Source organism: Ovis aries, chromosome 23 (genome assembly GCF_016772045.2).
Source record: "Ovis aries strain OAR_USU_Benz2616 breed Rambouillet chromosome 23, ARS-UI_Ramb_v3.0, whole genome shotgun sequence".
NCBI lineage: Eukaryota > Metazoa > Chordata > Mammalia > Artiodactyla > Bovidae > Ovis > Ovis aries.
The window spans coordinates 33,101,487-33,124,585 of NC_056076.1; the positions used below are offsets into that span (position 1 = coordinate 33,101,487).

The window sequence follows — 23,099 nt, forward strand, 5'->3', positions numbered from 1 at the left end:
GCACATTGTTTTCCAGGTACATTGTTTGTTTATAATAACAAATTGTTTATAATTTGTTTATAATAACAATTACCCCAAAATTGTTCAAATGAATGGACATATTTGGTAACATCTGGATGCTTGTCATAGGTTACCTGGTTTTCTGCAAAAAACAGCAAACCTCTGTCCACAGTGGTCTGAATCGTCTGTCCAAAGGTGGGGAAGGGGGCGTTTGGTTGAGTTGGAACTCGAGCATAGCCTGTACCTTCAAAATAATTTTTGTCTGATTCTTCTTTTCTCCTGTCAACACCAATCATCGTTAAGTGAGAACACAGCAGCAAAAGACTGCCAGGAAACTATGCTTATTGATGAAAACGTGAGCAAAGCCTGTGCAATCAAGTTGTCATGTTTTGTTAAAGAAGAAACATCTTTAAATTAAATGTTAAAACAGTCCACTGTATCTCCTGGATCTGCTCTTACACTCCACAATGATCAAACTCTACCTCAACAGAGATGCTCTTCAGGAGACCCTATTGCAAACATCTGCTTAGGAAGACATGACCCAGCAGCTGAAGGTCTTACAATGTAAGAAATAATATATAATGAAATATAATTTTATTCTGAGTAATAAATACTCAGTCTGTCTCATATTAGAATCTTCCCAATCTTTTAAACTTTGGGGTAGGTCAGAAGCTCAAGACAGCAACTTTCAAATAGGTTCATATCCCAAAGTCATGGTGTTCTTTATGGACTACTATTTCACTTTTTAAAAAATTTACAGTAAATAAATAGTTTGTGCCCTAAATCAGGCACCATCTAATGTTGAATATTTTGTGGTAGAAGGCACCAAAAACTGAAAACTTTTTTCAAAATCAAGAAAATTCTGTCCATCTAATATTTTATATGAATAAGGAAAAGACTTTTCCTTATTTATATTTCTTAAGTATAAATTACATATGCTTTTTATGCTATATGACTGCAAAATCACAGAGAGACATCAGCTTCTAGGTTTTATTTACCTTCTACAAGGCTCCACTTCTGTTGTGTTGAGATTGAAAGTCTTTTTGAAGTTGTACAAGCTCAGAACATTTTCATTGAGGTCATCTAATTCAATACAACCTTTGTATGGAGGGAATCTCAGTCTACTAGGAGGCTGAAAGAAAAAACAACAACAACAAAAAAGTTTTCACTAGTTGAACAAAGGACAATGATCAGGTTGGCCAAGAAACAGTTTAACTCTATCGCTTTTAACCATCAATATAGCATAGGGGTGAGCATGCAGACCCTGAAGACAGATGCCCTGGCTTTGCTGTTTTCTAGCTGTCTGATCTTGGGCAAGTTATTCAACCTCTCTGTTTCAATTTTGTCATCTGTGAAATAGGAATGATAATGATGCTTATTTAAATTATACACTTATGCCTAGATCACTGCATATAAAATAATTCAATATGTTTAGTAATTATCACTATAGATGCTTTAAGAATATATCATTAAATCCATTTTATATATAACAGATTAAAACATTATGCCAAATTAAATTTTAAATATTTCCATTCCGTGAAATAACACTCGAACTTACTCTAAAATCAGATGGGTAACCTCCAACATAGAACACGGCATTTTCAGGATCCAAATTGAGGAGTGTGTTGCTATTCCCACTATCCATGTCATGGAATTGATGTGTTTCTGGCTTACTGGAGGTGGCTTTTAGGGTGTAATTAAGCCTTGCAAACTGATAAATTCTGTTTAAAAAATAAGTCAGACAAAAAAGTTATAAAAGATTTATGAGGAGATGAAAGAAATCAAAGCTAAAGTACTAAAAGGGGGTTCAGCAATACAAAATTAAAGTCTGGTGACCGTAGGTCAGATTACCAAAGAGCTGTAATCAATCGGAGTCGTACCTCTGGAATTTCACCCGGTCCATCACTGCCTCCTGAGTTTTGCTCTGGGTCAAGGTCTGGTCCACCTGGAGTTCAGCCTCATCCTCTCCCAGGTTGTAGACGCATGTGAGCTGGCCGTCTACAACAGCCATGCCGATGTAGTCCCTGGAAGCCTGGAGACACCAAAGCATCTCACATACTGTATTCTCCGAACTCACCATCCCCAGAGGGCGCATTTCAAATAGCTAACAGCTTTCATTTAGTCAGCCCTGGGCAGACAGAATGAATGAGGTACATTCTGGTATAAAATAATACAGACAGCACAGTTGATTAACGTCTGGGCTCTCTTTGTTCATGTTATCAGGAGGGCATTCATTTATCCACTCCTCCATTTGCTCAGTCTGCAAGTATTTGCCAAGCACCTGACATAAAGATGAGCCAGATACGGACTCAGGTTGCCATTCAATTTCATTCTGGGAAGGAAGATAAGCCATTTATGCTCTTCCTATGCCGTACAAGGTCCCCTCAATACTCTGGGCATGCTTGTTCGCTCTATGTTATCATGTCAGCTATGTATAGATCTTTCTTCCCTGTTAGAACGTGAGCACCTTAAGGTAAAAACAAATTTTTGAAAACTGTAGTAAAATATTCATAACGTGAAATTTACTATTTTAACCTGTTTTAAGTACACATTAAGTACATTCAAGAAACAAATTTTTGTTTACACAAATACAGGATGTGGCACATAGTAGATATATGGTCTAAGTTTGTTGAAGGAATAAAGTCATGTACATTCTGCCATAAATACAAAGCAGAGTCAGAAGAAAGTTAGAAATAAATCCCCAATCCTTGAAGCACGAACAAGGAACCAACAACAGTGCTGATTTCAGGAATCCTTAAATACAATGTCCACTAGTGATGGCCAACAATTTCCTAACTGCCCAGAATTTTTAAGAACCATACTTCAGGCATTTCTTTTCCATGCGCGTGTTCATTCTCTCAGTTGTGACCAACTCTTTGTGATCCCAGGGGCTGTAGTCTGCGAGGCTCCTCTGTCTGAGGGATCTCCCAGGGAAGAATACTGGCGTGGGTTGCCATTTCCTTCTCCAGCGGATCTTCCTGACCCAGGGATCAAACCCACATCTCTTGCATCTCCTCCTCTGGTAGGCAGATTCTTTACCACTGAGTCAGCTGGGATGCCCATTTCTTTTCCATTCATGTATAAATAACCTAGTCATTAATTACCTGTTCCTCTGACACTTACGTGGAAGAGATATATTTTAAGAGGAGGAATTAAAAGCTAAAATAAACTGCTTAAAATATCTATAACAGTGGCGGTTTAAAGAATTTGGAATTATAACAATGAAGCAACTGGATTTCTCACTAATGAGGCAGGAGAGGCTTAATTTCTCTCCAGACCCCGTTCACAGAGGGTCCCCACCCCAGAGACATGGGAGGGTCTGCGGCTGGGTGCCCTGAGAAGAGGACAGAGTCTAGAGCAGTGAGGAAGAGCTGCTCTGATCTCCAGAAAGCCTTGATACTGCTGCATGGTTGAGAGGGGAGGGTGCTGATCTTCAGCCTCAGGTATGGATGTGCTCAGGTGTACACACACATGGGCTCACATGCTGGGCCCATCTAGCACAGCTTCTAGATCCCCGCCTCCAAAAGCAACTTTAAATTGATGAGAGATCTCCCATGGAGCCATCAGAGGCAGTGGAATCTCCTCCTGCCATGCCAATGGCAGTGACATGGCTGTGTCACGCACCTCAAAAGCCATATTCTGTTTTAAAAACCAGGGAAATGTCAGAGCAATACTTACATCTTTATTTCCGAGGTACATCACAAACATATTCTCAGTCCCACCAGTTTCTGTTGATTCAGGTCTTTGGAGAAACAAAGAAAGAGATGTGTATCCTTTCAAGTCTTCCAGGTCATTTGGCAGCCGGACTTCAACTCCAGATCTACCGTTGAATCTCATGGGGACGGCAACCTGAGAGGGACCAGATCCACGGTGTTAGCTGGTCCAGGGGAGAAAGGTGGGGTGCTCGGGGTGGAGGCTTGTGACTGTAGCTGCTCCCAAGTGGCTAGGATAGGGAGTGAAGGTATATAGCTGCCCCCTAGGCCTGGAGTCTACACTCAGGCAGCCGCTCCAGGAGTAGCAGCGTAAAGCCCTCCTGTTCTTCCTGCCCACGAGCCAAGGGTCTTTGGGAAGTATACTTTGTTGTCTGTGCCAGCAACAATAATCTGTATAGTAAATTATTACCATCATTATTATGGTTATAATTTTAATATAATATTAGCCATATTAATGTCATAACAATACCCCCACCATCATCATAATATATTAATGTATTATAATAATGAGGTTTTACATATAATATAAAATGTGATAAAGATGACATATAATATGTAATATATGATATTATATAATATATAATTGTAATATAGAGAATTATATATATAGGGTTAAAATACATATTAACAGGATTAATATAATGTCATGATCCTATTAGTAATAATATTATATATTATAATATAAACTCTAATTATATATATGATTAGTAATAGGGTTATAATATTAGTATTAAATTAACCCTGTTACTATGTATTATGGCCCTATTAATATGTAACATTAATAATAATTACTATTATTCCAACCCCAGAAGGTTTTTGTGCAGATGAGCTAACCTGTATGGAAGCACTCAGTGTGATACAGTCGATGTACAATACATCAAAATATTTTTTAAAGAATTAACTCTTTAAGGAATCATTTCTTATCAACATGTTACATGTTCTGGTTGCATTTATTATAGGTGCTCAGTCCTTAAAAATAAGTACGCTGAGGCTCTCTAGAACGTGCTTCTTAAATTCACGGTAAAGGACCATTTTTTTCCCCCTGTTATCTGCCCCGGACCAATACTTTCGTAAAATATATGAAAACTTAAATACTAGAAAAATGAAATGAAGAAAGTGTGCAAAATACAAGCCTATTGATCCCATTCTGAGATACTGAAGCAATTCAAGTTACTGAAAGCTTCTAAGCCTTTACTCTCAATTTTGTACTTATATATAATGGAGCAGTAACAAACGTCTGACTAGGTCTGGTCTGTGGATCCCCTTGGGTAGCTCTGCATTAAAACACAGAAAATAAATATTCCCTAACTATCTAAAGAATAACTCTAGGAATGATACTTACACCACCTCTACATTTTATCTCCCAAGCATGTATTTACGGAGGACCCTACCTATGCAGGTATCAGGCAGGGGTGCCTAGTGATGCCTGAGCTGTAGTCACTCCAAGGTGCCCATGGGGACAGAGCTCCCCCACAACACTCAAGGCTCATTTTACACCTGTCTCTTCTACTTGCCCTCTGCCCTTCGTACACTCCACACATCCTGAGTCTGTGGCATGCCCTTCTGTTTTTTTGTCACTTGGAAAGCTCTTTCTCATTTAAAAAAATTTTTAGTTAAGAAAACATTTCATGAACACACAAAAATAGAGAATATACCTGCATACGCACGACCATCTTAGGGAATTTAACATTATCGTCACAACTGAAGCCCATTATATAGCCCTCCCTAGTCCTAGCTGGCTCTCCCTTCTCAGAGGTCACCACCACCCTGGATCTGGATTCCCACATAGCTTCTCACATGTGCTTTAATATTTTTGTGAAATGTTATCTATCTATGAACTGACACTAGTCTTAGCTTTGTATGTGACAGAACAGGGATCAAAACAAGGCAGTCTGGGGACTTCCCTGGTGGTTCAGTAGTTAAGAATCCACCTTCCAATGCAGGGGACGCAGCTTCAATCCCTGGTTGGAGAACTTAAGAGCCCACACGCCCCAGAGCAACCAAGCTCACATGCTACAAATAGAGAGAAACCCATGCTGCAGTGAAGATCCTACGTGCAGCAACTAAGACCTGATGCAGTCAAATAAATAAATAAATACTAAAAAACAAAGGAGCAAGGCAGTCTGCCTTGGTTATCAGCGCTAAACCTCTGTGCTATCTATACAGTTCATATTTTGTTCATTAAATTAGTGGAAGAACATAAAGAGGCCAAAGCTAGAAGCACACTCTTTTCCATTTGCTTTTTATAAGACGTGTATGGGTACAAAGAGGGTGGTTTCTGCCAAAGTGTGCCTTAGGGTCTTTGCTTCTCTGCTAAAGGTTTTATGTTGGAAGTTCTCTTTCTTAAAAGAAAAGGCAGATTTTGAGGCTCAAAGTAAGGAATATAAGCCTAGAAATCAACCATGGTGCCTCAAAGGCAATGATATTCTGACTTGGCTTCCATCCCTCTAATCTCCAAATATCTCATAGGGAGTTGGCTGAAAAATAAAAAATATTTCATTTACATTATTTTAGGATAAAACAAATTGGGAGAGAAGTATCAGAAATTCAAGTAAATAATGTCAGATTAAAATTAGAAGAAAGGTTGATGGAACTTCCCAATGAAGGAAAACTGCTATAATCTCATATTCAGAACACTGTCCATGTGGGTAGGAACCACTCCTCCATCCTCACTAAAAGTGGATTCTACAATTCCCAAGTTACTGTGAGAAGATAGGGCTTGTGCAGTATCATATCTGCACATTCTGATCAAGGAACCCTTACTTGAACTTGCAGTAACACTTTACTGCCTAGAGCCTGGAGGAGAACCCTGCTTCCTGCCTGCATAAGCCAGTGGAAAGGAAACCACTGTTCCCGGCATACCAGGTCATTTAAGGGATGAAGATGATGTGAACTTCTGAAAGGTGATGGGAGGAAATGAACTTTCACATGGGGAGCACCCAAAGAATTTGGGCAAGAAAGACAACTGATTCTTGAGTACCTGGATCTCTTTCACTTCTTAATGAATAGAGTAAGTTATCAAAGAATGAGCCTTGGTGCCTGGCAATGAGGGGACACACCCACCTTATTTGCGGCATCTCTGGCCTGCTGAATTAGTTCCCGTATGCGGTCCACGTTGTCAGAGATGTTGCCCAGTGGCAACAGCTGTTGGTTGATACTTTCAATTTTACTCAAAAGATCAGGCAGTTTGTTAGTTAATTTCTTCACTGTTGGTGAGATTACAAAACAGAAATTTATCATTGTGAGTTGAGAAAAGGTTAAATAGAGATGTTCTTGTGGATTGTATTTGTCAAGGGTATGTTTGGGTCCCACACATTGGATAGGATGACTCAGAATCAGGTAATACTTTTTTTCTGTTATAGAAATATATGTTACACACATTTCTATGTATAATATGTAAATACATCATAGATTTTATTCTGGATATCATATCATCTTTCTTGACACTATAAAAAGTAATCTTTCAAGGGGGAGGGGATATATGTATACCTATGGTTGATCCACGTTGATATATGGCAGAAACCAACATAACATTGTAATTAACCTTCAATTAAAAATTAATAAATTATAAAATAAATCTTTTTTGATCTTTAATATCAATCATAATCCAAGTGGTCATGATTCAGGGACTACATCTCCACTCTATTAAAGGGAAAACCAACAGCAATATTTCATGAATTTTTATCAAAGTGTACAGGTTTTTTTTCTAATCATGTGTGACACAGGCAAAATTATTAAAGTCAATAAAAATTTTTAAGGAATTTCACATGTTCTGATTCTTTCCACTGCCAATCACCTTGGCTCCTCTAAAGTCCTACTTGGTCCTTTTAACTAACAGAATAGCCATATTCTTTGAATGGATCATGTGAAGTTGTTTCTTAATATTTTAATTTCTAAGATCAGATTTTACTGGGGAAAAATTACAACGGACCAAAGCACATAATGATGGAGAAAATGGATAATACATCTTGCCAGAGAACACCTGCTACCTGAATTATCCGCATCACTGAGAGCCTTGTTGAAGTCTTCGCTCTGGGTGCTCCTATAGGTATCCTTAATTCTTTCCACATCTGTCTGAATGGGGTTGAGCCCATCTAGAACCTCATTTGTGATGTCATTGGCGTTTCTGACCAGGCTCTTTGCACTATTGATTATGCCATCGATGTCATCTAAGGCACATACAAACAGGGAGGTGTAAGTCTCTAAAATGTTTGACAAAAGAAGCCAAGTCCAGTGGGTTAGGGAGCGGCTGACCTCTCTGTATTCCATGAAGATCACCTCGGATGCTGGTGAGATTGGTGTCTATCAGGCCTTTCTGAACTGTCATAGTTTTCAGTGTTTGCTGCAGGTTGTTGAGAGCTGGGCTGATTTCTGAAATAAAGTAGGAAGAGGTAGCTACCCTAAAGATCCTGATCCTCCATGGATACTGGTGGCCTCTGGAGTAGTCAGGGTCTGCACAGCATTGAGCAGACCTGCATCTTAGGGGTCATCCCCACGATGCTCACTGCTTACTCCTAGACCCCCCAGGTCCTCCATTATAGAGGCCAGGAGCATACAGAGCCTGTGGTACCAGGCTCCTTGGAAATGCACACGAAGAAAGGGAAAGGCCTACCAACGTAAGGGAAGACTTAACTTCCACTCTGCTCAGGGCAAAACTCTCTGCTTAGTAAAGGAAAGGGATGGTGGTGGTGGTCTAGTCGCTAAGTCATGTCAGACTCTTGCGACCTCATGGACCGTAGCACGCCAGGCTCCTCTGCCCATGGGATTCTCCAGGCAAGAATACTAGAGTGGGTTTCTGTTTCCTTCTCCAGGGGATCTTCCAGACTCAGGAATCGAAACCGGTCTCCTGCATTGTAGATTCTTTACCAACTGAGATACAAGGGACACCCAAGGAAAGGGATGTGTCTATCTTATTCACTGCTGTGTCCAGGCACTCTTTGGGATAAAATACTCTTTGGGGTAAAATATTAGTACATATTTATGGAACAAGTGAATGTTTGAATAAATTAATGAATGAATGATGTATAAGGGATGCCCCTTTGGTCAAGAGTAAAGAAATATTGGGCTTTCCTGGTGGCTCAGTGGTAAAGAGTCCACCTCTCAAAGCAAGAAACAGAGGTTTGATTCCTGATCTAGGAAGATCCCACATGCCAAGGAACAACTGCTGAGCCTGTGCTCCAGAGCTTGGGAGCCACAACTACTGAGAGCATGTCCCACAACTCCTAAAGCCCGAGTGCCTGGGAGCCCATGCTCGCCAGGAAGAGAAGCCACTGCAATAAGCCTGCACACTGCAACTACAGAGTAGTGCCCTGCTCTCCAGGACTAGAGAAAGCCTGAGCAACCACAAAGACCCAGCCCAGCCATAAACAGATAAAAGACCTTTCTAAAAGACAAGTACAGCAATGCTGTTGAGAGGCCCCACTGAAGCAAACACACATGCACACAAAGCAGGCACCATTCCCATTTATTTCCAAACTGACACAATCAAGGACATATTCAGTGAAAGGAACAAAGCTCATAGGCATTTCTAGCTGATAATATTGCCCCTTGGGGGTCATGGAAAACGACCAGTGAATGCTTTAATGTGATACACACAGTTGATTACACACAGCTTAAACTGTGATTCCAGGACTGGTTTAAATAACAATGTAGTTAACATCCTAATCCTTTAAAAAACACAGATCTTCACCTTTTAGCTCATATTTTGTAAAGAGAACAGGGGTCATACCAGGAAATTTTAATTTTTGAAATGTGCTAGGCAGACTACATATTTTTTTGTATTTTCTTTTTCATGTTTTCATATTTATTTTTCATTTTAATTTTTAAAAATGAAAATGATAAAATAAATGTATTTATTTACCGGTAGAGGCTATCTAATTACTTTGGAAGGATTAAGAAGGTGAATGAGAGCTATGAACTAAGATAGCTGCTCACCTATGAATGACCACAGGAGACCAGAGAAAAATCAAGGGACAGCATTTTCTGAACACAGGAATTTGGTGAGATTGAGACGGTCTGATGTTTTAAAAAATCAAATTAAAAGGGGGGAAAAATTCAAAGGCAAAAATTTTAAAATCCTTACATATCACAGCGGTAGTGATTTTTGGTGCTTTTACTTACTAAGATATTAGGGCTTAAGAAATTTTGAAGCAGTTGCTCTAATGACTTGAAGCTACGTATCTGGGCCTTAAATAAGACAGCAGCACTGTACGCACCTCAAAGCTACGTGGGTCCCCAACACTATGGGCATATGGGATTAAATGAAGAATCCTCTCTCCCAAATCCAAGGCCAGACCCAAACAAGCCTATCAGTCTCGAGATTTATTTAGATTCATGAGATTCTAACTAATTTGGTTTATGTTAGAATATTGGCTGGTGTAGTCAGTTGCAAAGTTGTGTCTGACTCTTTGTGACCACATGGATTGTAGCCCACCAGGCTCCTCTGTCCATGGGATTTTCCAGGCAAGAACACTGCAGTGAGTTGCCATTTCCTTCTCTAGCGGATCTTCCCAATCCATGGATCGAACCTGTATCTCTTGCATCTCCTGCATGGGCAGGCGGATTCTTTACCACTAGCGCCAGCTGGGAAGGGTAGAAACATCAAATCAATGTATTTACAAAGCACCACCTACAAGGACACTGAGATTCAAGAAGCGCATTTGCTCCTGGTCTCATAGATTGTTTCCAAGCCCTTGACTATCCCAGCCCCCAACAGCCACCCCTTCCATACCTTGCTGGAGCTTCTGCTGTGTTATCTTGGCTTCGTTTAACAGTTTATCACTGTTGGAACTCAGAGTTTTTGCTTTTCTTGGAAGATCTTCCTTTATTACTGTCTGAAAGCAAAGCATTTATCAGTCTTAAATGTGATACATACATTAGGAAATACAGGGTAAGAGTTTTCATCCTAGCCCTTATCTTTAATCTTTAAAAAATGAGGCTAGAAGGTAAGGCAGAGGTTTAAAAAGACTGTTCCTTAAAAGCTACAGTTAGGGCTTTCGGTAGACACTTGTGGCTTGGGGAGGTGGACCCATCACTGTTGACATAAATTATGTGACACCTTCTCATTTTCTCACTGTCACTTATACAATGCCCTCTGCAATACTAGAGGACAGAGCTGAATTACTTTTAGGCTTTTAAGCTTTGGGAGATTAAAAATCTTCAACCTTCCAAGAAGTCTGTTCACTAATTCTCTCATAGTTAATAATTTGTTCTTTATTTTTAGATATAGGCCTATTATATAATGCATTTCAGATCCCATAGGATCCACAGACATGCCCAGGTGAACAACAAATGACAGGAAATAAATGGTTCTCAAATTGTGTACAAAAATCTCTTCTTTGGTAAATGTTGATACCTGATCACACAGCTTAAAAGCATACCTGGTAAGAATCAGGGTATAATACTTTCAATAATCAGGGTGATTATTATCTAGTTTTACAAATGATTTTGAATACTGGGCTATGTTTATCCAAAAGTCAAGTAAATACAGAAATGACATATTAGAGCAAGTTCAAGTCTATTCTAGATAACAAATTCTAATCTAAAATAAGCTTTGTTTTTCTATTTCCTGTGCACACAGAAAGAAAACAGAAAAGTGAGTCATCTCCAGAGTGTGTTGAGAGAAGGTATCACAGCAGGTGCCCACCTGGAGAGCAGCCTCAGACGCAGTGGTGGCCTTGTCGGCTGCATCCTCGGCTGCTTTGATGGCGTTGAGGATGTTCTCATAGGCAGTGGCAGCGTCCACAGCACAGCGCACCAGCTCATCCCCACTGGCGTTCCTCTTGATCCTGGAAGACGGTACAGGAGGAGGGCTCCAGCAGTGGCCTCTGCCTGCAGCCAAGCCCCCTTACCTCCCCATTCATTTGGCCGATGGAGATTCGGGGCTGTGGGCTCCGAGGCTCTGCTCCAAAGATGCAGCTGGGAATCAGTTGGGTTCGGACCTGGGCCCTGGGTGCCGCCCCCAACCCTGGTCCGTACTTCCTATCAGGCTCCAGCAGCCCCTGCGGTCGGACCCCCAGGTGGCCTACTCACTCCTCCAGCTGCTTGGCCAGCTCCTGTAGGGACTGCGAGTGCCTCTCTGCCTCCTCCACCAGAGATGCTCTGCTGGCCGATCTGGAAAGTTCTCTCACTTTGTCACTTAGTTCATGTCTTACTTCATTTAAAGTGACAGCTGATTTTTCATATTCCTGGATTTTCCAAGTGAAAAAGAGATCGTGTCAATTTAAGCAAAGCACGGATATACCATTTTCTTGAACTCTGTCATAAATGAGGTTTTTAGGAAGCAACAGTGAGAAATTGTTTCCCGAGCCCATTCACCACACCAATTACTCCCTGGCTACTTCACACAGTGGCACTGTGAATATTCTCCCAATTTTCACCACCATTTTGAGCATTTTCCATATGGTGGGTACCCACTTTGATAAATTTTATAAAAGCACATTATTATCCTTACTGTATCACTGTACTAAACCTAAACACTTTTTCTGATTTAGAAACAGCAATCATAAAAGATATTTTCAAAATGCCCAGCGGGCTTCTGAGAAATATTGCCAATCTTTTACCAGTCCTAAATGTCTTCTGTTAATTAATGTATGCCTGATTTATTTTAACTGCTTTTCAGCTTCAAGAAGGTATAAGTGACATAAAACTGTAAGATATTTGAAGTGTACAAAGTGATGATTGGATATATGTATTCCCTGTGAAAGGATCCCCCGCACCAAGTTAACACATCAATTATCTCATATTTTATCCCCTTACCTTCTTTGAGGGGGTGAAGGTGAGAAGATTTAAATTATATTTTTGTAGCTAATTTCAGTTATACAATACAGTGTCATCAACTGGAGTCACTTTTTTGTTTTCTATTAGCTCCTCAGACCTTATTCATCTCACTGGTGAAAATGATGTTTAAAAAATACTAGCAGAATTTGTTTTTATTACAAAAGTAACATTCACTTATTTCAGGCAAATTAGGTAGATAGATAGGCAAATAGATATAATACAAACGTATGGTTGCTGGGGGGAAAGGATACTTAGGGACTTTGGGAAGGTCATGTACACACTGCTATACTTAAAATGGATAACCAACAAAGACATGGAACTCTGCTCAATGTTACCTGCCAGCCTGGATGGGAGGTGGGTGGGGGGAGAATGGATACATGTGTATGTATAGCTGAGTCCCTTAGTTGTTCACCTGAATCTACTACAGCATTCTTAATCAGCTGTACCCCAATGCAAAATAAAAAGCTTAAAGTTTGGGAGAAAAAAAAAGAAGATACATCATTCACCCCTCCCCTAAGGGACAACTGCTGTTAACATTTCGGTATATTTTCTGCCATATAAAGACATATATTTGAGGGAAAAATGTTTAGCCTATCTCATGAGCTCCTCGAAATGCAATTCAAATGCTTTGTGAGTTTCTAGAAAACAAGTTTTGCCTCTACCTCATGGCTTTTCTTCATCAACTGCAGGACATTATTAGTTTGCATTAAGGAAGAATCTGCTGTGGCTAGACGCTTGGTGAAGTCAGTCTGGAGGGAATTCATTTCCTTAACTTGTCTCTGCAGAGAAAAAGATCTGTGAGCTGCATAATATATTGTCAGAAGGCACAGGCATATTTATTGGACAACAGCATAGAGGGAATTTCATTGAACTTAAAGATCATTTAGGAAACTCCTAAGTCATGAGACATCATCAGTTCAATTTGTCGTGTGGAGGTGTTGTCATAGATTCCTGCAAGCTCCACGCCAACAAAATAACTGCTGTCACATTGGAGGAGGTTTCTACACTAGGGCCAACCAGGCCAATGAGCTGGATGCATAATTAAGCTCTGGTTAGTGGATCAGGAAGAGGGAGTTGAAGTAAGCAAATCAGCACCATCAGTACACTCTACATGCTGGTCCTGATGAAGATGTAGGGGCGTTTCAATAAGAAAGCACACAGGAGGACTTCCCTGGCAGTCTAGTGGTTAAGACTCTGCACTTCCAATGCAGGGAACACAGGTTCAATCCCTGCTTGGGGAACTAAGATTCTACGTGCCACATGGTACAGCCAAAAAAAAAAAAAAAAAAAATTAACTAAGAAAGCACATAAGACCTTAGGAAACTAGGGTGGAGGCTGCCAGAATTCAGAGATCCATAAAATTGGGTCCTGCTCCCTCCCCTTGGCATAATCCAACAGAGGTGTTACCTGCAGAGGCTTTGGGAGTTAACTATATTACCATCTGCAAAGATATTATTCATTTTCTTTTACCAAATTCCTCTTTCTTGGTGTTGGTGGGGGGGGGGGTGGGTCAGTCCTATGTCGGGTTTCCCAGGTAGCTCAGCTGCTAAAAAATCCGCCTGCAATGCAGGAAACCCTGGTTTGATTCCTGGGTCAGGAAGTTCCCCTGGAGAAGGGATAGGCTACCCACTTCAGTATTCTTGGGCTTCCCTGGTGGCTCAATGGTAAAGAATCCACCTGCAATGTGGGAGACCTGGGTTTAATCCCTGGCTTGGGAAGATCCCCTGGAGGAGGGCATGGCAACCCACTCCAGTATCCTTGCCTGGAGAATCCCCATGGACAGAGGAGCCTGGCAGGTTACAGTTCATGGGGTCGCAAAGAGTCAGACACCACTAAGTGATTAACACACACACACGAGACACAAAATGTCAGTTATTTAAAACACATATTGTATACTTTGAATTAATTATAACAATAGTAATTTTTCAACTATTTGGCAGCATTATTCCTCCAGTCCTCTACCAGTCAGGAGTTGGGATGAAGAGATTGGGTCTGCTTTCCCTGTGATTTAAGTTCAGAAACACTTCTAGCCATTGAGGAGTAAGAGATACTTTGATTTTGCATTTAATGCCTCATTCCTCTTTGATTAGGGTTTCCCACACAGACAGGTTCCTGACTCTGCCACTTAATTAACATTAAAGCTCCCTGCTCCCTTGTGCTTGTTCGTAACTGAACCGTGCAGATTCTGACCATGACCTCACCTTAAGGGATTCCAAAGCCCTCTCATTTTCCCGGTTGAGGCCGGTGGCCTGCTTTGCTTGGGTGCTGGCCTCCTGTAGAGCAGCACGGAGGCCACTGAGTTTGGCTTCATAATCGTTCAAAGCATCTTGTATATTCTTCGCCAGTCCATTGTTCTCCACCTGGTGGTTTTCCAGCCAGCTCCTTATCCGATTCAGCACTGAAATATATCACCTTTTTGTTTTCCACTTGAGAAATGAGTGCATTGCCACCAAGTTATAAAGACTACAGAAGAATTGATTTTCTACTCACTTCATGGTTTTCCTTGAACTTGCAATGGAATGAGAAAGGAGGCTGGTGTTTATGTTATGTTGTGCCCTGTACACACTGTCTCATTTAACTTTTATGACAACCACATGAAGACAGTGATTATCATTCTCATGTTTCAAATAAGAAAATGGATGGCCTGAGAAATTAGGTGACTAGGTTTCAGCCTTGGAACTGGAACTGAACTTGCAGAGTATAAAGCACATGCTCCTTCTATTACTAATACTGTCTCCAAGGCTAACATTAAACAACACAAATACTAAAAGAGAGATGCCACTATTTGTAGGTTAACCACTGATATGTCATTCCACTACAGAATAAAGCTCAGCATTTGGAAAAATATAGGCCTATTGTTTTTAAAGTTTTGAGTTAATGTGGCATTTTCCTTAGTTCAAATATTTATATTCCCTTAACTTCTAGTACATCCATTTTTTTTGGTAGTAGTGATATGAATATCAATGTATGATTCAAAACCCCAATGGTGATGAGGGGACTATTAAAAATGATATAATGAGAAAGCAGTAGAGCTGAAAGAAGAATGAAAATGCAGTTAAAAACAAAATAGAGGTACCAGTGTCTAATATCTAAGGAGAAGAAACTATTTTTTTGCATGATGGTAAGATTCTATGGATAAAGATATGATGTCTGTGTGTGTACATATATATATATACACACACACGTATCATATACAGTGGAATATTACTCAGTTGTTACAAAGAATGAAATGATGCCACTTGCAGCAACTTGGATAGACACAGAGATTATCAAAGTAAGCAAAGAAAGCCAGAAAGAGAAAGACAAATACTATATGCTATCACTTATATGTGGACTCTAAATCTAAATTTGTGACATGTTCACAAATGAACTTATCTACACACAGAAACAGACTCATAGGCATGGAGAACAGACTTGCAGTTGCCAAGTAGTAGCGGGTGGGGGAGGGAAGAACTGGGAGTTTGGGATTAGTAGCTGCAAACTATCATATATAGGATGGATAAACAACAAGGCCCTACTGAACAGCACAGAGAGTGGTATTCAATACTCTGTGATAAATCATAACAGAAAAGAATATGGAAAAAAATTTATATATATGTGTGTGTGTGTATAACCGAATCACTGCTGAAATTAACACAACACTGTAAATCAACTATGATGTAATAAATATTTTTTAAGAAAAAGGAGTTCTATTCCACAACTTCTCAGCAACCTGGAAGGGCTACCCATTTGTACCACATGATGCTCTACCAGTAATAAGAGGCTGAAATGGTGACCAACTCCCCAACCTGGCACGGTGTACTCTGCACCCTGTATGTCAAACCAACCAGAACAGACCGGATGCAAGCATTTGGCAGGGTTCTTACATTGCTGAGCCTCCCTTCTCTCAGCTTCGGCATCCCTCAGGTGCTTCCCAAAGTTGCGGGTCCTCAGTTCCCTCATCATGCGCCCCGCTTCAGCCAGCTCTCTGGAAAAATCACCTGAAGGCACCCTGTTTCCATCTCCCTCCGTCCCAGATATCTGCTTCACAAGAACTGGAAAACATCAAGCTGTTTATTAACCTGGGAATTCTGGACTCCAGGAGACTACTAAGAAAAGAGGCAGGGACTTTAATAGAGGGCTCGTATTGGCTTTTCAGTATCACTATAGGCTCTTTTTCATAATGCTAACTCTTTCTTTGTACAACAAAGACTAAAGTAGTATAAGAGATACTTAATCGGGCTGAATAACTCTTCTTACTGTGCACATTCCGGATGACATTTTTAATCTTCGAGTCCAGCTCTTTTGCACTTTGGGTTGTCTGATCAATGTTGTTATATAATGTTTGTGCTTTTCTGGAATTTATTTGAACCTATATGAAGAGTGAATTGATGAGTAACAAATTAAGTTGTTTGGGGAAAAAACTAGCAACAATTTGAAGCAAAAAATGAGTTAATGCTGTTGACCTAACATATTACCTTTTCTTGCAAAGTTTCAAATTCACGATTCAAGTTACTCAGTTCTTTTTCCAGACCATCCATTTTTGATTTATGATTTGAAATGGTGGGACGGTAGCTGAGCAGCTGGTTCTGGAAAGTAAAATACCAAGTTAATCACACTCTAGAGCAGAAATTTGGAGTAAGTCTTATCAACTTGGTAAACCTGGTGATGATATGAAAAGATTCATTGAGTAAGACCAGTGCTAGTCCTTAGAAAAAAATATGGTTCTTTGCAATAGGCCTCATGAAGAATTTTCGTTTTGATGTTGTGATATGGTTCTAAAACAAAGTAGGAAAATTTAAAGACAAGAAGAGACAAGATGCTTTACTTGAATTAATGACCTAACCTTATAGAAATGAGGATGATGTCACTTACTTGATGTATTAATTTTTAGATTATATAATAAAGTCAATTTTTTAAACTTATATTTTACTTGATTATGCTAAAAGCAAGTGTCTATGGCTACTCTGTTGAAAGAATCTATAGATTCAAAGAATTATAAAGCAAGAGAAAAACTCAGAACTCATTAAATTGAATACCCTCATTTAATAGGAAAAAAATGAGAAAACAGAAACCTAAAAAAGTTGGGTGATTTGTCCCTGCCATGGAAGTATAGATGATCTGTGATCGCTTCAAGACCAAAATCCAGGTCCCCATCCTCTTTTGGGTACTGAATGGCAACATTGCTTTTAGAGGGACGCTGCTGCATATGGCTTCCCTGGTGCCTCAGACAGTAAAGAATCTGCCTACAATACAGGAGACCCAGGTTCGATCCCTGTGTCGGGAAGATCCCCTGGAGAAGGGAATGGCTGGCTACCCACTCCAGAATTCTTGCCTGGAGAATCCCATGGACAGAGGAGCCTGGTGGGCTACAGTCCATGGGGTCGCAGTCAGATATGACTCAGTGACTAACACTGCTAATATTGCTGCATATAATATCTAGAGTAGTAATTACTTTCAGTTTGGGGCTGTTTTTTTTTTTTTAAGTTTTAACTTTTTCCTATTATTTGGTTGCACTTAGCATACAGAATCTTAGTTCCCTGACCAGCAATCAAACCTGTACTGGAAGCACAGTGTCTTAACCATTGGACTGCCAGGGAAATCCTTCAATTTTTTGGGAAAAAAAAATGTGTGAATATCTTGAAAGTTTTTACAAGAAAAAGCAATATTACTATCTCTACTTGTATATAAGAGCCAGCGTTGGGTAAGAGAACACAGGCTTTTCAGCTGAGGGCCAAACCCTAGGTGCACCACTTCACAGATAAGCCCACTGGGCCTTATATTAAGCTGCTGGGTTCTTTTTGGTGGTAAGTGGGCTAATGTATTATAAAATGTCATGTATACACAGAACCATTCAAAAAAGTTGGATGCTTTGTCATACATAGTCCTGCTCAGTTTTCACAGTGTTTGTGTGATATTGCAAGAAGATTGTTCTATTTTAATTGTGCTGCAGGAAAACGAAGCACACGATTGCAGGTCAGAACACCTGGATAAGAGGTATAGTGGGTGAACATACTCTTTAGAATTTCATCTTGGTGTGAATTCTTCTAGAACCACCACATACTAGCTGTGTGATTGTAGGCAAGTTACTTGGCTTTTACATACCTGTAAAAAATAGCACTATTTTCCTCACAGGGTGTTGTAAGATTTAAGGAAAGCACTTAGCACAGGGCCCTGGGCACAGGATGGATACCGCAATGTTCGTCCCGTCCCTTCCTTGAAAAAGTGCAAGACTGTATTGACGACATCGGTCACTAAAGTGCCTTTTTTTTCCCCCTGAACACATAAAGGTTTTTCCCCTCTCCTCTCCATATTAAGCCTCCTGCTTCTGCTGCTGCTGCTAAGTCACTTCAGTCATGTCTGACTCTTCTCAACCCCATGGACTGCAGCCTACCAGGCTCCTCCACCCATGGGATTTTCCAGGCAAGAGCCTGTTAACCATGCACTAAAATTACCCTAATGGGATGGAAAAGAACCATATTTTCCAGCACTATTTATTTTTCCTCTAGGTACTCAACCATAGCCACTAAGGGTTTCAAAGTAGCCTTCATTCCCAAAGCCCTTAATTTTCCCTACTAGCTTAGGATTCATCTCACCTACTGAATTTTTTTACTTTTGAGTAGATTTTTAAAAATTTCTGTGATTTTTAAATTAGATCTTCTCACATTTACCTCTTCTTGTTTGGTTTCTTGTGTTTTAAAAGTTTTTCTAATTTCTTGTTTCTTTCACTGGATGTCACCCTGTAACAGTTTTCAGACTGTCCTGTGATTTCCATTTTTGCTACAGGGACTCATCACATGACTGCTGCTTCTGCTGCATGTCTTTCTCATTATCTTTCACAGTGTTTTCAGGCTCATTCTGAGAGGGTCTATTGTGTCCTGCACTCTCTTGTGTCCTGTCCAGTGATTTCAGGGTCATCATCACTCCGGCTCCAGGCCCCCCCACCAGGTCTTATATCTGCAGCTTTGGACTTGCACACTATGGTGATGCTGACAATGTCACATTGCAACATAAATCCTGGTCTGTGAATCTTGTCCACGTCCTGGCTATAAGGTTGTAGCTTTCCTAGTTCTCATACAATTGTTGCCTAACAATGGGAACTGGGCAGTTTCAAGTTTGTTTCTTCAGCCTTCATTTGTAGGCAGAAAAGTCCCCATTCCCCCCAGCCAGGAAGCCTGACTCCAGCCCATGGGGCACTTTCAGCCCCAATACTTCTCAGGATACCCTCTCAGCTACCTTCTTTCCAAGTGTACATAGAACATTCTCCAAGATGATCATGTTCTAAGCTATGAAACAGGTATCAACATACCTAAAGAGAGCTGGAGTCATAAAGCATTTTCTCTGATCCCAACAGAGTTAAACTACAAATCAATTAATAGAGAGTTAACTGGAAAATCTTCAGTTTGGAAATTAAGCAATATAGTTCTAAATAACTTAGCGATCAAAGATGTGTCACAAGGGAAATCAGAAAATCTTTTGAACTGAATGAAAATGGAAACTGACACTTAAAAATGTGTGGGATACAGCTAAGGTACTGCTTAGGGGAAAACTTACAGCATTAAATGCTTATATTAAGAAATGTTTTGGATCAGGAAACAAGCTTTTATCTTAAGAAACTAGAAAATGAATAGCAAACTAAACCCAAAGCAAGCAGAAGGAAGAAAAGATATGGATAAGAACAGAAATCAATGAAATTGAAAGCTGAAAAACAGAGACCAATGAAATAAAAAGATCAACAACACTGATAAACCTCTAGCCAGAATAATACAAAAAAGAGATAAGACACAAACGACCAATAACCGGAATGAATGAGAAAGCATCACTACAGACTTTGCAGATATTAGAAGGATAATAAGGAAAAATTATAAACAATTATATGTCAATATATTGGGTATTGATGATTTACGTGAAATGAAAAAATTACTTGAAAGGCACATATTACCAAATATCACTCAAAAAGAAATAAATAATCCTAATTGTCCAATACCTATTTTTAATTGATCTGGTAGTTAAATTAAAAGAAAAACATTGAACAAAGAAAACTCCAGGCCCACACGGCTTCACTGGAAAATTCCACCAAACATTTAAAAAAGAATTACTGACAATTTCATCAAAATTCGCGTTTGAATCTTCTGAACACTAGATACTGAGATAAAGACTATGAGAAAAATGAGACCAGAAACATTCAGTACGTAAGGAATGTTCACTTGGAAGTGTCAGCGTTCTGTGTTCACTGTACTTTTCACCAGGAGAAATCTAATCTTCATTTAGAGCAGAGAAAGGACAGGTGCCCTGAGCCTTAAGTGGAGTCAAGCTCCCCACCCCTCCCTGCATGAGGAGTATTCATTCACGCAGCATCTGTGAATCCACCGAGTAACTGCTCTGGGCCAGGCATCGTGTGGGACCCAGGGGCACTTACCCTCAAGTCCTTGGTCTGGGTCTCCAAGCGCCTTATCTGCTCCAGGGTCCCTGCGCTGACACTCAGGCCCTGCAGCTGAGACTTGACCAGGCGCAGCTCGTCGTCCATGGTGGCCAGGTCGTTCAAGAGCGTCATCACACAGCTGTCACAATCTGTGGGGCCACAATCAGAGGCACACGTGCTGCAGGCTGGAGCCACAGGAATGCAGACCAAGCCCCAGGGCCGCACAGCAGCCCAGTTAATATACACATAGCCCATCACAGGCAGAAATCACCATCCGGGACTTCTCAGAGAAGGATGCAATTCTGAAAAAGGGAGATCTCTAGACGGGAGCATTTGACAAAGAAATGGTGCAGTGGGGAGAATCAGTGAGGATGATCAAAAGGTACAAATGTCCAGTTACAGAGGAAAACAAATATTGTATATTCACACATATATGTGGAATCTAGAAAAATGGTACAGATGAGCCTATTTGCAGGGCAGGTACAGAGATGCAGATGTAGAGAATGGACAAAGAGGGGGAGGGGAAAGTGGGACGAACTGGGGAGTGGCACTGACATGTACACCACCATGGGCAAAGCAGCTAGCTACTGGGAACCTGCCGGATAGTGAAGCAAGCTCGGCTCAGTGTCTGTGATGACCTAGAGGGGTGGATGGGGTGAGGGCAGGAGGGAGACCCAAGGCAGAGAGCATACATGTATATGTATATAACTGATTCATGTCATTGTACAGCAGAAACTAACACAAGATTGTAAAGCAACTATACTCCAAGAAAAACATTTTAAAAAATAAAAAACAAGAGAAGTAACTTAGCATGTAAAAGGTACAGCATGATGACTATGGTTAAGGACACTCTATTATATATTTGAAAATCACTAAAAACGTAGATCTTAAAAATTCTTAATGCACAGAAGAAAATGTATAACTGTGTGAATTGATAGATGTTAACTAATTGTGGCGATCATCTCATAACCTATACATGTATCAAATCATTATGTTATAGACTTTAATACAATGTTGCATGTCAACTGTATATCAATACAACTGGGCAAATAAATGGTGAACCTATGCAACTTGTTGCTGATTTTGTATGTGGGGAAATGAATAATAAATAGCTTTTATTTATTGAGTGCTTGCTATTTACAAGGAATCATGATAAGGGATTCATAAGCATTTTTCCAACAACTATATGAGGTTAGTATAGTTACTATCAACCTCAGTTTTACCATTGTACAAATGATGAAACAGGCTTGAAGAAGCAAGGTCACTGGCATGAGATCATACAGATATTAGTTGGCAGAGACTGGATTTGACCCTACGTAGCCCTGCTGGAGGAGGGCATGGCAACCCACTCCAGTATTCTTGCCTGGAGAATCCCATGGACAGAAGAGCCTAGTGGGTTACAGCCCACGGGGTAGCACAGAGTCGAGATGGCTGAGGCGACTTAGCACACATGCAGCCCTCCTTCCACCTCCTCCCACCAGTGCTTTCCCATGTCACAGTCTGGGGTTCACAGACCTGAAGCTGAACCCCACAACCTGGAAAGGAGGGGGCACTTTCTTTACTCACCGTCACATTCTTCTCCGGGACCACCATCTTTGGGTTCCTGGCTTATGCAGTCTGAAATGAGGAGTAAACAAAGAAGGCAGTGCTCCTAAACTTACTCTTCATGTACTTTTTAACTTGGCTTTTAGGAAAGCTAGTTTCAGAAAATTTCAGTCACCCAACCACCCAGTATCGCCAGCTCTTCCCTTCTCCCTCCTTCCCTGGGGCCACTGTTCTGACAGCTGTCCTGGATCCCAGCAGTCTGGCTGCAGGAAGGTCTCTTGTGGCCTCTCTGATGATATATTGTTTCTTCTCTCTAAAGGGTCATGTGATTCCTATGAAGTTAACACTTCAACTTGTTACTGTTGCCTTCATTTGATGACCTCTTATACAACTGGTGATGTCTCTTCCAATATCATTGGAGAATATTCAATAAACACTCACTGAGTGCCTTTGACTCCCTAAGTTCCATGACCCAGTGCTAGGGGCAGGAATACAAAGATAGAAGACAGAGTCTCTGCTGTCCTATAGGCGCGGGTTCAATGCTCCTTAATGGTCAGGGAACGTAATGGTCCTGCGGGGGAGGTAGACACATTTCACAACAGTGTGACAGAGGCTGTAAGGGAGATATACACACACACTGGGCTAGCTTCACCAACTATCGC

General features: G+C 40.6%; 1 protein-coding gene and 1 non-coding gene across 7 annotated transcripts in view; one reads left to right on the forward strand and one right to left on the reverse strand.

The window, feature by feature from the left end:
* Positions 1-23,099, reverse strand: part of LAMA3 (laminin subunit alpha 3) — a 253,384-nt gene that overhangs the window by 35,487 nt on the left and 194,798 nt on the right. For all 6 annotated transcript variants that reach the window (XM_042239547.2, XM_060405225.1, XM_042239549.2 and 3 more), the window contains 18 exons: positions 22,459-22,509; positions 20,890-21,041; positions 16,949-17,059; positions 16,731-16,842; positions 16,358-16,525; positions 14,693-14,889; positions 13,154-13,270; positions 11,745-11,899; positions 11,359-11,500; positions 10,444-10,546; positions 7,968-8,084; positions 7,703-7,882; positions 6,777-6,919; positions 3,679-3,849; positions 1,881-2,032; positions 1,559-1,721; positions 999-1,132; positions 135-279 (listed from right to left, as the gene is read on the reverse strand). In XM_042239547.2, the coding sequence (XP_042095481.1) occupies positions 135-279; positions 999-1,132; positions 1,559-1,721; positions 1,881-2,032; positions 3,679-3,849; positions 6,777-6,919; positions 7,703-7,882; positions 7,968-8,084; positions 10,444-10,546; positions 11,359-11,500; positions 11,745-11,899; positions 13,154-13,270; positions 14,693-14,889; positions 16,358-16,525; positions 16,731-16,842; positions 16,949-17,059; positions 20,890-21,041; positions 22,459-22,509 (2,513 nt within the window). The remainder of the gene's footprint in view (positions 1-134; positions 280-998; positions 1,133-1,558; positions 1,722-1,880; positions 2,033-3,678; positions 3,850-6,776; positions 6,920-7,702; positions 7,883-7,967; positions 8,085-10,443; positions 10,547-11,358; positions 11,501-11,744; positions 11,900-13,153; positions 13,271-14,692; positions 14,890-16,357; positions 16,526-16,730; positions 16,843-16,948; positions 17,060-20,889; positions 21,042-22,458; positions 22,510-23,099) is intronic.
* TRNAG-UCC (transfer RNA glycine (anticodon UCC)) lies at positions 13,660-13,732 on the forward strand. The gene has a single exon. It is a non-coding gene; the product is annotated as a tRNA-Gly (tRNA).